At 40.8% G+C, this 14,401-nt stretch overlaps 1 protein-coding gene across 3 annotated transcripts in view; it reads right to left on the bottom strand.

Annotated features, from left to right (window-relative positions):
- vwa8 (von Willebrand factor A domain containing 8) overlaps positions 1 to 14,401 on the bottom strand; it is a 66,867-nt gene that overhangs the window by 34,679 nt on the left and 17,787 nt on the right. For all 3 annotated transcript variants that reach the window (XM_008437498.3, XM_081598998.1, XM_008437489.3), the window contains exons 15-26: positions 13,416 to 13,602; positions 13,249 to 13,326; positions 13,050 to 13,165; positions 12,339 to 12,439; positions 12,109 to 12,215; positions 9,872 to 9,943; positions 7,431 to 7,507; positions 4,645 to 4,720; positions 4,373 to 4,508; positions 4,030 to 4,149; positions 3,516 to 3,721; positions 1,121 to 1,272 (exon numbers count right to left, since the gene is read on the bottom strand). In XM_008437498.3, coding sequence (XP_008435720.1) covers positions 1,121 to 1,272; positions 3,516 to 3,721; positions 4,030 to 4,149; positions 4,373 to 4,508; positions 4,645 to 4,720; positions 7,431 to 7,507; positions 9,872 to 9,943; positions 12,109 to 12,215; positions 12,339 to 12,439; positions 13,050 to 13,165; positions 13,249 to 13,326; positions 13,416 to 13,602 — 1,428 coding nt within the window. The remainder of the gene's footprint in view (positions 1 to 1,120; positions 1,273 to 3,515; positions 3,722 to 4,029; positions 4,150 to 4,372; positions 4,509 to 4,644; positions 4,721 to 7,430; positions 7,508 to 9,871; positions 9,944 to 12,108; positions 12,216 to 12,338; positions 12,440 to 13,049; positions 13,166 to 13,248; positions 13,327 to 13,415; positions 13,603 to 14,401) is intronic.

Here is a 14,401-nt window from a genome sequence, read left to right as displayed (position 1 = left end):
TGTTCTGCTCATCATGTTTTCTTTCTTTCAAAACTGAATGTTGACTATAAATGTGTCAAATAAAACCACAGGAGACAGAAGAAACAAATATTTTCCTTTATTTAAAAGAACAAATCTGAGACATTTAGTGGATAGTGAAGTCATTTTTATCGTTCTAATAAATAACTTATCAGTCAGTCAGTATTTACAGAAACCTTCTGTTGGACAAACCAGCAGCAGAAAATGAGTAGAAATGCACAGAAAATGGAAATCATTTTCTGATCAGTGAATACAATATACTTAAAGGCCATCAGGCTGCACAGACACCAACACTCTTCAGTGCAGATGTTTACTGTGCGAAGAAGACTAAAAGTTACTACTTTCACTCTCAGTAAAGTGTTTCGGAATGACTTCTTTCACCTCTGGCTTCATTTCTAGAGAATTTGGACGAGTCCAGGGATTTATGTAGTTCATAATAAAACGATAAAGATGGTGTTCAGAAACTTTGAATGTATTTAGAGCAGGAGGAAATCCTCCACAAATGTTCTGATGCAAAGTATGTCGGTAATGGTTCTGATGCATTTTTATTTATTTTTTTTACTGCTTTCCAAACTTCTGGATATTTTTCTGTATTTTTTAAAGAAATTTTGGCTATCTTAAGACAAAATATTAACCCGTTTACATTTGTGTACATAGTCGGGTTTTTGTGTGAAACAACACAAAGATGATGCTATACACGTAGTCAAGAAGTCAGAAGTTAAACTTCTGATGGTTAAAATGTGAAATAGAGGTGTGGTTTAGCAAATCGCAAAGAATTTCAATTTAATTTAAACCAATATGAACTGAATTTATCAAACATTATAAGACTTTTGCCATCATAACAACTAATTGTAGATATACTTGACAATCATTTGTACTTGGTTGAAATCTGTCTCACATCTCTAATGGGGGATTTTATTGCACCACTGGAGCTGACCAATGAGAATCACAGAGGTAATAAAGCCGGACTGATTTAACTATCAATCAAGGATGTTAATGTACAGCCTGAATGCTTTTTTAATTTTTAATTTTAAACAATTTACTTTTGAAATGAGGTGCCTATCTCTCAATGTTCTAGCATGAGCTGCTTTTGGGGTCTTACTCCTTCGCCAGATTGACAGAGGTTGGCTTTGCTCCGATGGGAATGCCGTGTTTGTGCAGAGCCTCGATCAGAACGTCCCGCGCGTCCTTGTTGTACGAGTCGAAGTCGAACACGTTCCTGACCACATTGGCGAGACCCTCGTTGGGAAATTTCTGTCAGGAGGGGAAAAGTGAAAACAAAGACGAGATAAATACAAAATATATATATATGTATGTATGAACAATGAAACATTCATATTTGTTGTATACATTTACCAAGGTTAGGCGATACGGCATAAAAAAAAAAATCAGATTTTTTTATACGTCATTACGCTTGATTTTAATCGTTTTTTTCTCGCTTTCTTTTTAAAAAAGACATTGAAAAATGACAGAAAACATTTTTTAAATGTGTCTTTTATTTTAATAGTCCCTTCTGATTTGTGTGACGAAGTAATATGGAGAATATAGTCATAATATTAGTAGGATAAAGATTCACTTTCATTTAACTAATGGATTCATTTAAAGAAGAAACATGTTTCATTGTTTACTGACTAGCTTCACTGTTTTTAGAAAATCTAACATCTGATGCAATCAACAAAGCTACGAAAAGCCAGAACAATTATAGAGAAAGCAAACTTTTTTTTCATTGAACACACCCTTCCTAAACCTTACCAGGTTGTGCTAATGGATAACGTTAGCCATTCATGTTTTATTATTATAATTTTTTTTTTACTTTAAATTGAGTTCAGAATAACAGAAATGTAAGAAGCTGATTCAAATTTGATTATTTTCAATGATTCAGGCTGCCAGAGAAGTGAGAGAGAGTGAGAAATTATCATTTAAATTGTTGCAATTAATCTGTGCTTTTTAAAATTGTTGCAGTTCTGTGAAACCATACAAACCAATAAAAGCCCAACGTTCCTGCTGTTGTTAAGCAAGATTAAAACCAGACTGTAAACTAACAACAGTTTCAGCTTTACATGGGACTTGGTATGTCATTTCAAATCAGTGTTAGTTGGCTGTCTTGATCTGACCAAATACACCGTAGTACAGACTTCATAAGGGAATTATAACCTGTAATAACCACCAAGGGACAGTTTAACATTCAAACCACGTTTACTGACAACATTCATGGCAGTTAAACAGGGCAATAAATTTTTCCACTATCAATATCAGCCGGATCCAGATGAGTTGCAGATGAATGTCTGAAGGACTTCAGACTATTGATTGAGACCGCCTGCTGCCACGCAGGGATCATTATGACAAAAGGTGAAACAGTAATTACAGCCAACAGCAGCCGTGACTGCTAAGGAGGCCATTTTCACTTCCACTAAATTACACCCTAACTGCCCCACTCCAGCAGATGTCAATAATGGAGGTGATGGATAACTGAGCTACGGTGCCAGTGGGGAAATGAGACATAAGGGTGTGTCTCTGTGGGCTGGACTAGTGAGACTCAGCAGTGCAAGATAGAAACAGAAGAGCTACATAAGGGATTTCTAAAGAAACTCTGATTTTTAAAAAAATATATTCTCAATAAATGCTGAACCACACAGCAGGTGGACCTCACATATCAATACTTTATGTGACTTAAAAGGGCAGTATTATACGTTTTGTAGCCATTTAGTGCCATTTTATAGCACAAGCAAGTAACTATGTTACCTTCAGTTGTAACAAAAATGCTGAATATATCAAACATGACTTAACTGACATTTAACTGTGTAATTGAATGCCTTGAAATTGGGCCTCTGTCTCTTTAAAAACACCTGCTCTTTCTGAAACTCCGCCTTCAGGAAGTTGTCACTCATTTTAAGGATGATGCTGACATCCTGTATATTCCTTCTCATCCAGGATCAACAGTTGTGAAGTTACTTGACTGTTGTAAGGTGTGATACTGGAGGGAGGGCTGGAGTCCACCAGGTCAGTCCATCTCCTAAGAGATCAGCTTTGGGACCATCTCTCTTTGATCAAAGCAAACAGCAAAGACAAAGAGCAGGTTTATCTTACTGAGTGAAAAATCAGCAAAAGTTTCCCAAAGAGTTTCTCAACATTATGGATGCCTCCAGAGAAAAACAAAACCTAAAAATGATCCTGTGAGGTATCTCCTATGTGTGAGATTGTCTTATATAACCAGGGTAGTGTGAAACCCCGACATCACACCTTATTGTGCGACAGTATATTTTCCACCGTGGATGTGTGTGAGGGGTTTTTCTCAGTATTGGCTGCGGGGGCAAGAGAACAGAGTCTTCCCTCCGTGGTGTGGCAGAGTCGTGAGGTCCCTCTCCTGCATTAATAAAGCGTCTCGCTACGCAGGACTGAAGGCGGACAAACACGCTGAATAATTCACTGAAAGCCGTCTGACATTAAACGATCAGGAGGAAAACCGGCTACTGGCTCGCAGGTGTGACTCCTCCCACCTGCAGGTGCTTGACGATGTTGACCACCTCGCGGGTGGAGTAGGGGTAGGTGATGGTGCCCTGGTCAGCCATGGACCTCAGCTCGCCGAAGGCCCCCACCAGCTTCTGCAGTGTTGCTTCAGGAACGTCGGGGCCATACTGCTTCAGCATGGCGAGCTCCGCCTGGGGCTTTGGGTTGTCCACAGCGTGGCAGCTGAATATGTCCCCTGTTCAACACACACACAAGGGATTTCTCTGTTCGTTTACAGCATTTTAACGTCGGAAAGCAGTAGGGCTGAAACAATTAATCGGCTAAAGCACAGCGAATCGATTATTGGATGAATCGTCAACTAATTTAGTCATCGGTTAATCATTAACTGGATTATACAGAGTCAAAAAGAGGCCGTTTACTATTTGCCGATTGGTTTTTATGCATCTCTCGGGAAAACGCGTTGAAGTTACACACAATCTTTCTACTAATCAGGTGACGTCAAAAGGCTAAACAGTTACCGAAGCCAGGATGTCGTTTGCATACCTAACGCTCCGAAAAAGTCGTTGCCTAAGAACGGGAAGCCGGGCCTGTTAGCCAGGACTAGCATCCTGAAGTCTGGGTGCATCACTATGACGTTGGCCCTCCCGTTGGCTTCACGTGGATCTACAAAGAAAAAAAAAAGTAAAAGAGTTGCATGACCAAAAATAGCAGAGAATTACAAAAATACATTAGGTATAACTGTATCATTGCTAGCTTAACAATGTATAAACACAAAACTCAGGACTTCTCTCTCTACCACCATAAGATTCCCACTTTTGGTGCTTTTGTTCCTTAATATGGAGCTGTCAGTTCTGGGTTCTTTGTCCGCCAGCACCTCCAAACGTACCTGAGATGATCCGGCGGCCGTCAGCCAGGATCATCTCTCCGCTCTCCACCAGAGTTTTCAGGATGCAGGTGACGTTAGTGGGAGCTTTGTCGGCCTCGTCGATCACAAGGACGTGGCCGTGCTTCACTGCCTTCACCTGAAAACAAGGCTAACACTTGACTTCGACCGTTCACTAACCTTCTGTGGTCAACAAAAAACAAAGCTAATCCATGCTCGGGGTAAGATGTAATAGAAAAATGATTCCCGAGTTAACATGCGTCTCTCAAACTGACCAGGGGAGAGTCCTCGTATGTGATGATGCCGTCCCGCACAGAGGGCTGCAGGGTTAGCGTCTGGACGGTTGTGTCCCTGAAGGAAGAAATGAACAGGCTCAGGTAGAACCCTGGGGCAGATGGACTGGCATGGTTTCCCCCAGTGCATTTATAAGCCTGGTAGGTCACCAGGATTATAATGAACCCCCACCATTTGTCACACTATTAACCATAAAACGGTGCAAATTGATATTCCGAAAATAAATCTGCTTAACAGAAATACATCAATTTAGGAAAAAAAAACAAAAAATTTTGAAACAAAGTTTTTGCGCTAGGATGAGGAGGTTTTTCAGCTGAATTGAAATTTTAATATTTGGCAAAACTGCAACTGAAACACTTTTTTCGGATCACACGAGTCACATGATCAACAACCGGATGTTGCTACTGGGGAAAACCATGAAGACGATGACAGGAAGTGGTAGGAAGATGATGGTGTGACATGGTTTTTAATGACATATCACGCGAACAAACTTATTCACGTGATTTTAATTGTGTTTCTTATTTCATGGAAACACTGCAAGAGATAATTGTATTTTTTCTACATCAGAGGAATATTGAGAAAGTTTTGCACACCTGGGTGATGGAAAAGCAGCTTTTGTTATGAGATAAGGGCAAAAACCTCCAAATGGAAAGCAATCAGCTGAGGTGGTTCAGTATTGGGAATGTCTCAGGAATCGTGTGAAGAGCAGACGGATGGGTGGAAATGAACAGTAATGTAACTTTTTGTGCTTTCATAATGTTTTTTTTACTCGCCCTCTAACTTTTATTCAAGCTTCCAGCTGTTTGTCTGAAAGACTCTTTTTGTCCACCGTTTCCTCTTACGGAATAACAGCTCAACAGGAGAGGCTGTTAGGATGCAGTGAAAGCTGCTCAGTAATATTTTTAGGCCTTGCTGTCTAAAAGGGGACTGAGAATCAACACTCGAGGCTCCAATAAATCCCAGTAGCACAGCAAAAAAGCATCACTTCCTGTTTAGAAGACGCAGAATGTTGACTGAGCATCGCCTGGCCATGAACATCGACTTCCATCGGCCACATAAACACTATAACAGCCAGTGATTCACCAGTGTCTAGCGTCATGTCTCCCACGGTCACACCTCTGAAAGCGCTCCGTCTTGCTCTGTGACCCAGGCTGTCCCAGTTTCCTCCCTAGCAGGGAGCCTCTCTCCTGCTTTCTGAGCCACATCTCTGTAGACTTTCAGTCACAAGCCTCACACACACACACACACACACACACACACACACACACACACACACACACACACACACACACACACACACACACACACACACATGCGCACACGCACACACAGCTTGTCCTGCCTCTGTCCTGCCCTAATATTAGCTGCTGCTACAGCAACTAACCAGGACACGGTTTATATTCAGCTCCACTTTGACTTTCACAAGTCTTTGACCAAGTACACACATAGGAGCAGAAACTGGCCTAACGCGTGTGCATATGGATGTGTCGTCGGCGGACGTTGCTTCACTGCTGTGGAATCTCTCGGGATTCTGATCTTTTTTGGAATTTTTTTCCAAAAGAATTTTTGCTCATCGAGATGGAAAAAAATTATGTTGTTACTTCCAATGGATCAAACACCAATGCTGATTTTCTACAGGCGTGGTGAAAAAGAAAGCACACCCACATTCAGTTGAAAGTTTTTTTAGTAACAAAATCTTTGAGCTTTCAGCCTCCGTCTATCGCAGATTTGGAAAGTTTGACAGATTCTTGGAGATCTCCAAGTCAATGTAATGGTTCCACAACCTCTGGGGAGTGCATCCGGAGGGCTGCTGTTATATTTATGCTAGCCTTGCTAATCGCTACTACATTAGAGCTGTCAACATTAACACATTAACAGATGTGATTAGTCTAAAATGTTTAACGCTTTGCTATTAACATAGTGCAAATTAATCGCAATATCTATTTTGATTTTCTCCTGTGGAGGGTTACTTAGTTCGCAGCAGCGCGTTACACTGTCTTGTACTGCGGTCAGAAAAGCAGAGTCGCAAACACGAGTGAAAACATGAGTGAGGAAAGTCAGACTGGTGTGTTCAGTAGCAAATTTCATTTTACAAAACACCCTGATGGATGTTTGGATAAAACCAAGGTGAGGTATTGGTAATTATGTACAAACTGCAACAATGAATTATCCCTACACTAAAGCATAAGCAGGTCATTATTAGCAATTCTAAATTTACGTTTCAAGCAAAATAGCTTCTCTTAAACCTTCCTGAATATGAAAACCTGAAAACAGATGTCTGGTTTGAAACAACAGACCTTATTCTTATTTTTTGAAAACATGCTTATTTATATGTCCATAATTAATGGATTGACAGCACTACAAAATATAACTAATTAAAGACTGCTCATGACAGGAAAGCCAGAAATAACACATTAAGAGAAATTTCCATATACAAATATATAAAAAAAATTATTCAAACAGAAATAAATGCATATCAACGCAACTAAATCAAACAAAATTAACCTGAGTTACAGGTTTAAAATATATATATTTTTTTTATTATCTGAATGTTCATATACCTTGAATACATCAAGTTATATGATAGATTTATATGCCAGGTGAATGTATCATATGATATATTAATCATATGATAGATTCATATATCTAAAAATCACCACAGAAAGAGGAAAAAGGTGATAAATAAATTCCTTCTGCAGCTTTAGGCAGCAAAGGGAACCCAAGTTGAAGCATGTTTCCAGGGGAAGCCTTTTTGGGTTACCCTCACCTGTGGAGCTGGAGGTACTCTCTGGGTCTGTTGAGAAGATGCAGGAACCGATCTACAATCTTGTTCTTACCGACACCCTGGACAGGAACGCAGACACAGAAATCAGAATAATGTAAAGAAATGAAGACAACATGAGCTCAGATTGGCTCCAGGCGCCGTGGACACAGTCGACCACAGCATGGGTCATGGATGGATGTCAACAAACGGTACTGATGCTGGACAGCAGTGTTTCCCATGCTGGTCGTCAAGTAGTGATGGCACCGTTACTTTGAAAAAGTAACTTCAATGAGATCACTGATTGCTCCTTGAAAAAGTAACTAAGTTAGATTACAAGTTACTCTATTAGTTACTTTCAGCAGCTGCTGTCAACAACCCTCGTGTTGCCCTCTGGGCTGAAGCGGGGCAGCACCTGGACCAGAGTGGGGAAACACTGCCGTACAGTACATTTTAAAAGTATGTGTTAAACCTGAAAATTTTTTAATTGTTTTTTTCGAAGTCTTTCAAAACAAATGACTGAAAAGTGTGCGCTGGACACTTTGGGTCGTCATTCTGCTTTAGGATGAACGTCTTGAAGTGTTCAGCCGTGTCCATCAGGTGTTCTTCCTCCAACTTATTTATATTTCCAGTAAAGTAAATCAAGACTGCACCAAGCCTGTGCTAAGTAAAACATGATGGCTAATTTAGAGCATAAAGTCATGCATAACCTTGTCCTGTTTTCACGTATCATGTGACAAACAGAATAACCCTCCACAAACCAGGCCGCGGTCTGCAGCCTCATGATTTGTTCCGCTCTGACTGTAGCATAAACAGGCCGTAATCTCAGCCATAGCTGTGGAGGAACTTTTTAGGAGATCCGCCATCAGTGTGCTGACAGCAGACTGTTCCGGGGAGAGCCTGTGGTGTCCCCCCGGTTTTGACGGTGCTTTGCTTTGACAGCGGGGCAGGGGGAACTCCCGCTGGCTTCCCGCAGAGGCTCTGGAACCTCTGGGCCGGTCCGTCACCGATCCGGTGAGCCGCTTTGACAGCTCTTAGCGTCTCAGCGTCGCCCCGGTGCGTGTTCGTGCGCTCTGGGTTGCAAATGGATTCTCCGGCTCTCACGCTACTCTGGGGGGAGGCTATCACACCACGGTCACTTCTCTCTAACCCTGCCCACTACAGCTGTGGGGGACACTCTGAGACCTGGAGGCGGTGGTACATGTGTCCTTCTACCGGCAGTGAGTGTCGGAGGGTGACTACAGCCTGTTTCATAACTCTTCCCTCCACGGTCAAGCAGAGCTGACGTGTGTCCTGTATTACGCTCCAAACAGAAACAGCTAACCCTGTTGATACGGCTGAGCGTTACGTAGCACCATGTTTATTATTCTCCCCAACTCCACTTTTTCAGTTTCAGTTTGTCTGAGCTCCATTTTAATCACATTTATGAACCCAAAAAGTTAATAATTACAGCGTGAATGAAAAAAAATTGTTTAAATCAATTGAGGTCAATATTTTCTGTTATTCTGCACCATAAATGAAACAAACTGCTGTTTGTTTTTCAAAAATCTTTTCAACTAATTTTCACTTCTTTCCGTTTTCATTCTTCTAAATTATATTTTTTCCACTTATCCACATTTTTCAACCAAAAAAAGTTCATAATTATAATGTGAATGAAAATATATAACAAATCAATAGCTAGAGGTCTGCATTGCCCCTCAACAACCTGTTTGTTTCTATGAAATCTATTTGATTTTTTTCTATTTCCATTTTATTAATTTCTGAAATCCATTTTTTCTCCATTGTAACCATTTATTTTCCCAAAATGCACGTAATTATGGTGCGAATGAAAAAAATTTACACATTTTCAAAATTATATATATATATATATATATATATATATATATATATATATATATATATAATTTTTTTTTTGTTTAACAAATTTAACTTTTTTCCCCGTTTTATTTTTCTAAACTCTAATTTTATTTTATTTTTTTGCATTTTAACCACTTAACCCAAAAACATATGTTTGTTTCATTAACCTATTTGCTCATTATGGAGCAAATGAAAAAAGAATGAACCAATCAATGGCCAACGATGAAAATTTTCTCTTATTCTGTATCACAAATGAAACAAACGGCTGTGAACATTACTTTTGCAAGATGTTTAAGTTCTTCATTGTACTGAAGAACTCAAACATTGTGAGCAAATCTAAGAATCATGTTTTCAACTTGAAAGAAAATCCGCTTTTAATAATGCTTTAGAAATACACATGAAACTAAAACACTACAAGAAGTGAAAGCTTCTGCACAATTCCATAACAATTAGAGCTTTTTTTTCTATCTGTCACAGGAATCTCCGTTGAAGTAATGACCGTTTGTGATTTTTGTACTGCTTTCAATCCTGAAGCTGCAGCCTCGTCCCTAAAAACGCGTGACAACATGACGCTGGGATGTTTTACCCACCTGGTTCCCCACCAACAGGAGGTGTTCCCCCAACAGAAAGTCTTTCAACATGTCCTCCATCACCATCATGTGCTGCAGAGACAAACACAACATGTGAGAAGGAGCTCAAAACGGACCGGTTTGTGGACGTACGCGCCCGTGTCTCTTATTCTTCTTCTCATAAATACGCTTCTAACTCTGAAAGCTAGGTCACTGCAAAAGTAGGGCACCCTCTCTCCTCTCATCGTTTCTTGAGCTTTTTCACCCTCCAACACGGAGAAAAGGGGCAGGGCGAAGACTGGGAGCAGGGCATGAATCTGGGTCGCACGGCAACGCTCAGATCGAGTTTTATTTACCTGTGTTGGACGCCGTTTCTGGCGTCCTGCGGTCTGGTCGCACGGGGCAACGCCGAACGCGAAGTAAACAAAAACCAGAATATGTGGAGATGGATAGATCTCCACATATTGCAGGTTTTGTCTTCTAGTCATAGGGAGCTGATAGATGTGGTGGTTTAAGTTGCTCCAGTAGCATGAGATCACAACCAAGCAATGGATCATATGTCAACATGAGCCTTAAAGAGATCATAAAAAGATTGGGAATTCTTCCTCACCGCTATCATTGCCAGTTACGACGGCGTATTAGGGCCATTGTAGACAGAAAAAAAGCAAAAACCTTCGGCTGAAAAAACTTTTTATGCTGAAATGTTTAGATCATGCTCAAGACATTTTCTGGGGAAAAAAGGAAATGTTTGAGTTTGAAAAGTCAAAAACGTACTAGAAAAAAAACTCAGAAATTTTCTAGAAAAAACGTTGGAAATTTCTGAGTTTGAAAAGTTGAAAATTTTCTAGAAAAATCAGTGAGATTAATCACAGAAAGTTTTGAAATAAAATTTGAGAATTTCACACTTTCCAAAATTTCCAAAGTCCAAAATTTCGGACTTTTAGAAATTTTGGAACTCAGAAATTTCTGAGATTACATTTCTGAGATTAATGTCAAAATTTCTGAGTTTTGTTCTCTAGAGCTTGCTGGGACATTAGTAATTTAATCCTAGAATGACTTCTCTCACGTTCTTCAGGTGAGAGAAGGCCGACTTCGTGATGGTCTTGATGTGACTCTGACGGTTGAGGTCAGAGTTCATTGCTACACCCAAATTTCAGACCTGATCACTAGTTTCTATCTGTAATGACAGAATCAGTTCACTGAGTTCTTCTTCAGGTCCAAAGATAATAACTTCAGTTTTTATGGCAACAACGCTCTGCAGCTCAACTGTTTTGGCACTGTTTGACTACCGTATTTTCCGCACTATAAGGCGCACCTAAAAACCTTAAATTTCCTCAAAAGCAGACAGTGCGCCTTATAATCCGGTGCGCCTTATATATGGACCAATATTGAGCCACAACAGGTCTAGCATCTACGGTAAGCAGCCGCCGACTTCATTTTCCCCCGTAGAAGAAGAAGCACGCGGTGCATGCTTTGATAGTTGTCAGAACGCTGGTTTGTTAATAAAGTTTGACTGACCTATCTACCTACTGACTGTCTAGAATCAGATTGTCTGCAGATCATTTAGCACCACGTTCTCCACGAACATGCTGTACGCGACCGGAGAAAAAAGTTATATATGTATATATATATAGTATATATGAAAAAAGTTTTAAAATAGGGCATTCATTGAAGGTGCGCCTTATAATCCGGTGCGCCTTATAGTGCGGAAAATACGGTAAAAGGGCCAGAACTGAGATGGGTTTAAACAAAAAATAATGCAGAACTAAACAAATTTCCCTGAAAATGTCAAAATTTGCACTAAACAAAAAGACAGAACTCTAGTAAACCTATTAAGCCAGTTTAACTGCAAAAAATAGTTGATTTGGAGGTTAGTTACACTTTAAATTCTACAACAATGACCAAATAAAAGCTCTTCATCTCTTACTACTCTATGCAGACTCTCTGTCCACGCCCATAAAAAGACACTTAGCTCAGCATGCTGAATGCTTGAAGAGGCTCCAACTGATGGCAATCAGGACTAATTTCTCAAAAATTCAGCTAATAATAATCTGATCACTCTGGCGCACTCTTAAAGCATCAAACAGTAACCCGCAGATTATCAGCTGACGCCAAAACTATAAAAAAACACAAAACTAGACGGTGATGTCATGGCAACAGAACCTCATCCTGACCCAGTCTACAAAATCTACATAATTAGGGACATGAAAATCGTGTATTTTTAACGGTGAAGCGACCTTGGATGTCTGCTGCGTTACCTGAGGGTTGTCATAGAAGAGAACGTCTGGAACCTTCGTCTTATGGTCGGGGTTGTAGACAGGAGCGGACACTTTGCCGATGGTCAACACGCCATCCTGGACCACACCTGGAGGCAGACGGAGAACAGCCATGAAGGATACAGCTTCAGTGTTCGGTGAAAACTGCAATTGGTGCGCCTCTAGTTAAGCGTAATAGTTTTTGAGATCCGGTAGCAGTGGGTGGGACTCACAGCTGTGGTCCCGTGTTTGTCCAGCAGGATCTGCAGCGTCCTGTATGGAGCAGTTGCTGAGGGTCTTCTCCAGAGAGGCCCGGGCCAGGCTGGGCAGGAACCTAACCACACATTTAGAAACACAAAAATACAAACAAGACCATGCTCATTCAAACTGAGACATGACTAAAACACACATGAACAATTTGCCTAATGGATCCCAGCATGGGAATAAAATAAAAGCGGAATGTATTTTCTTTATGGGCTTTTATTCTGAGACTTTTTCTTATTATTATTTGGCCTTTTATTTATACAAGACAAAACCTCAATGAGAAAATAAATTCTCATTTTCAAAAAAACACTTGTTGCAACATTATATGAAATCATAAAAGGGAAAAAGGAAAGGAAGGATAGAAGGAAAGAACAAAAGAAGTAAGGAAGAAGAAAGAAGGAAAGGAAAGAAGAGAGAAAAGAAGACAAATTAGTTTCTGTAACTGAAGCTCATCTTTATCTCTACACCGTTACTAACTGCTGTTTGTTTGAAGAAACTTCAAAATTATTTCAACAAATGATCTTTATAAAACAAGTAAGAGACTGACTAAGCTGTTTAACTTTCTGTTTTTAAAGCAGAAAGTTTCTTCCGATTCTTCATCAATTAACCTACTTTTTTTTAGGTGCCAGGATGTGTGTGTGTGTGTGTGTGTGTGTGTGTGTGTGTGTGTGTAGCTTCACCTGGAGAGACAGGCCTTGTTGACAGCGTGAGAGATGCTCTCATCAGGGTACTGGGAGAGGCGGCGGCAGATCCTCAGCAGCTGTCTGGTGGACAGGGACGAGGCTAGAGACTGCGCCTGGGGAGACACACCCTACAGGTTACCGTGACGACACGGAGAGGTAGGTTGGGGGACCCGATAATGGGCGGCGGCGGACTCACAGTGGGGTCGTTGGTCTGACGGAGGCTGTGTGTGAGGTGCAGCAGCTGCTCCGCTGCTTCCTCTGGAACACCGGGGACCTGAGGACAGAGACAGACAGACTGAGGAAGAAAAAAACAAAACAGACACACGGAAAGAACATAAGAAAGTTTTAGTGTGCGAGACTCACCAGTCCCTGTATGAGGCCTGTCTCCTCTGCTTTAGCCAGAGGGGAGACGGAGTGGTAGAGGAACATGGTGAGCAGCTCTGGGCCGAGCCACTGCTGCTGGCCCCTGCTGCTGCTGCTGCTGGCCCCCACAACGGGGGGCTCTGCCAGGGCCAGCACCCGAAACGATGGGTGGATGGGAAAAATGGACCTGAAAACACACACACACACGCAGTGAGTAACAGCTGCACACGAGCAGCAGAGGACACTGTCCAACATCTGTTCAGCCATGTCCAAGCTGAGGAGATGGGAGGGAGGGTCACCACTCTAAATGAGTCTGTGTCTGTGTGTGTGTGTGTGTGTGTGTGTGTGTCTCATCTAATTTACGTCCAAATTGAAAGGACTACTTGTGACAGCTGGCGATGAGCTCCTCTGATTCAAGAAGACAGCAAAGTCCATTTCCATCAAACCACAGAGACGCCCACGCCGGATATATTTACTCTGCAGCCACCGCAGGCAGAGGCGGCTGCTAACTACATAGAATATCTGAGATTAAACAGACCTGCCACAACAACATGTAAGACCTGTGATTAACACGATGAAGACCAACTTACCTTTGTGTATTTAAGACATTTTAATGCCTTAATTTTATGTGTGAATTTAAGTCTTTTTAAAGATGTGTTAACAAATTGATTATTTGCTTTTCGCTGCAATAAATACAGCTAAAGCTAGAAGTTTACATACACCAAATAAAAAACACATCCACCTTTTTCCTCACTGTCTGATAACAGACAGCGATTAACTTGTGCGCATTCTAGCTCTTGTTTTAGTTGGAATGCGTACAATTATTTCTATTTGCTAAAAGGAGATTTATTGGAGATTTATTCATTAATGCCTTCCAAATCAGAAGTTCATTAATTTACTGATTTGTTTGTTACACTATTCATTTAGATAAACTGAGAGATCAAGGCTGAATTATGTGGCAAAAGCTAAAAATTTTACTTTCATGG

Source organism: Poecilia reticulata, chromosome 2 (assembly GCF_904066995.2).
Source record: "Poecilia reticulata chromosome 2, P_reticulata-male-v2, whole genome shotgun sequence".
Lineage (NCBI taxonomy): Eukaryota > Metazoa > Chordata > Actinopteri > Cyprinodontiformes > Poeciliidae > Poecilia > Poecilia reticulata.
Note: the sequence above shows the minus strand (reverse complement) of the source record. Positions and strands in the feature narration are given on the sequence as shown.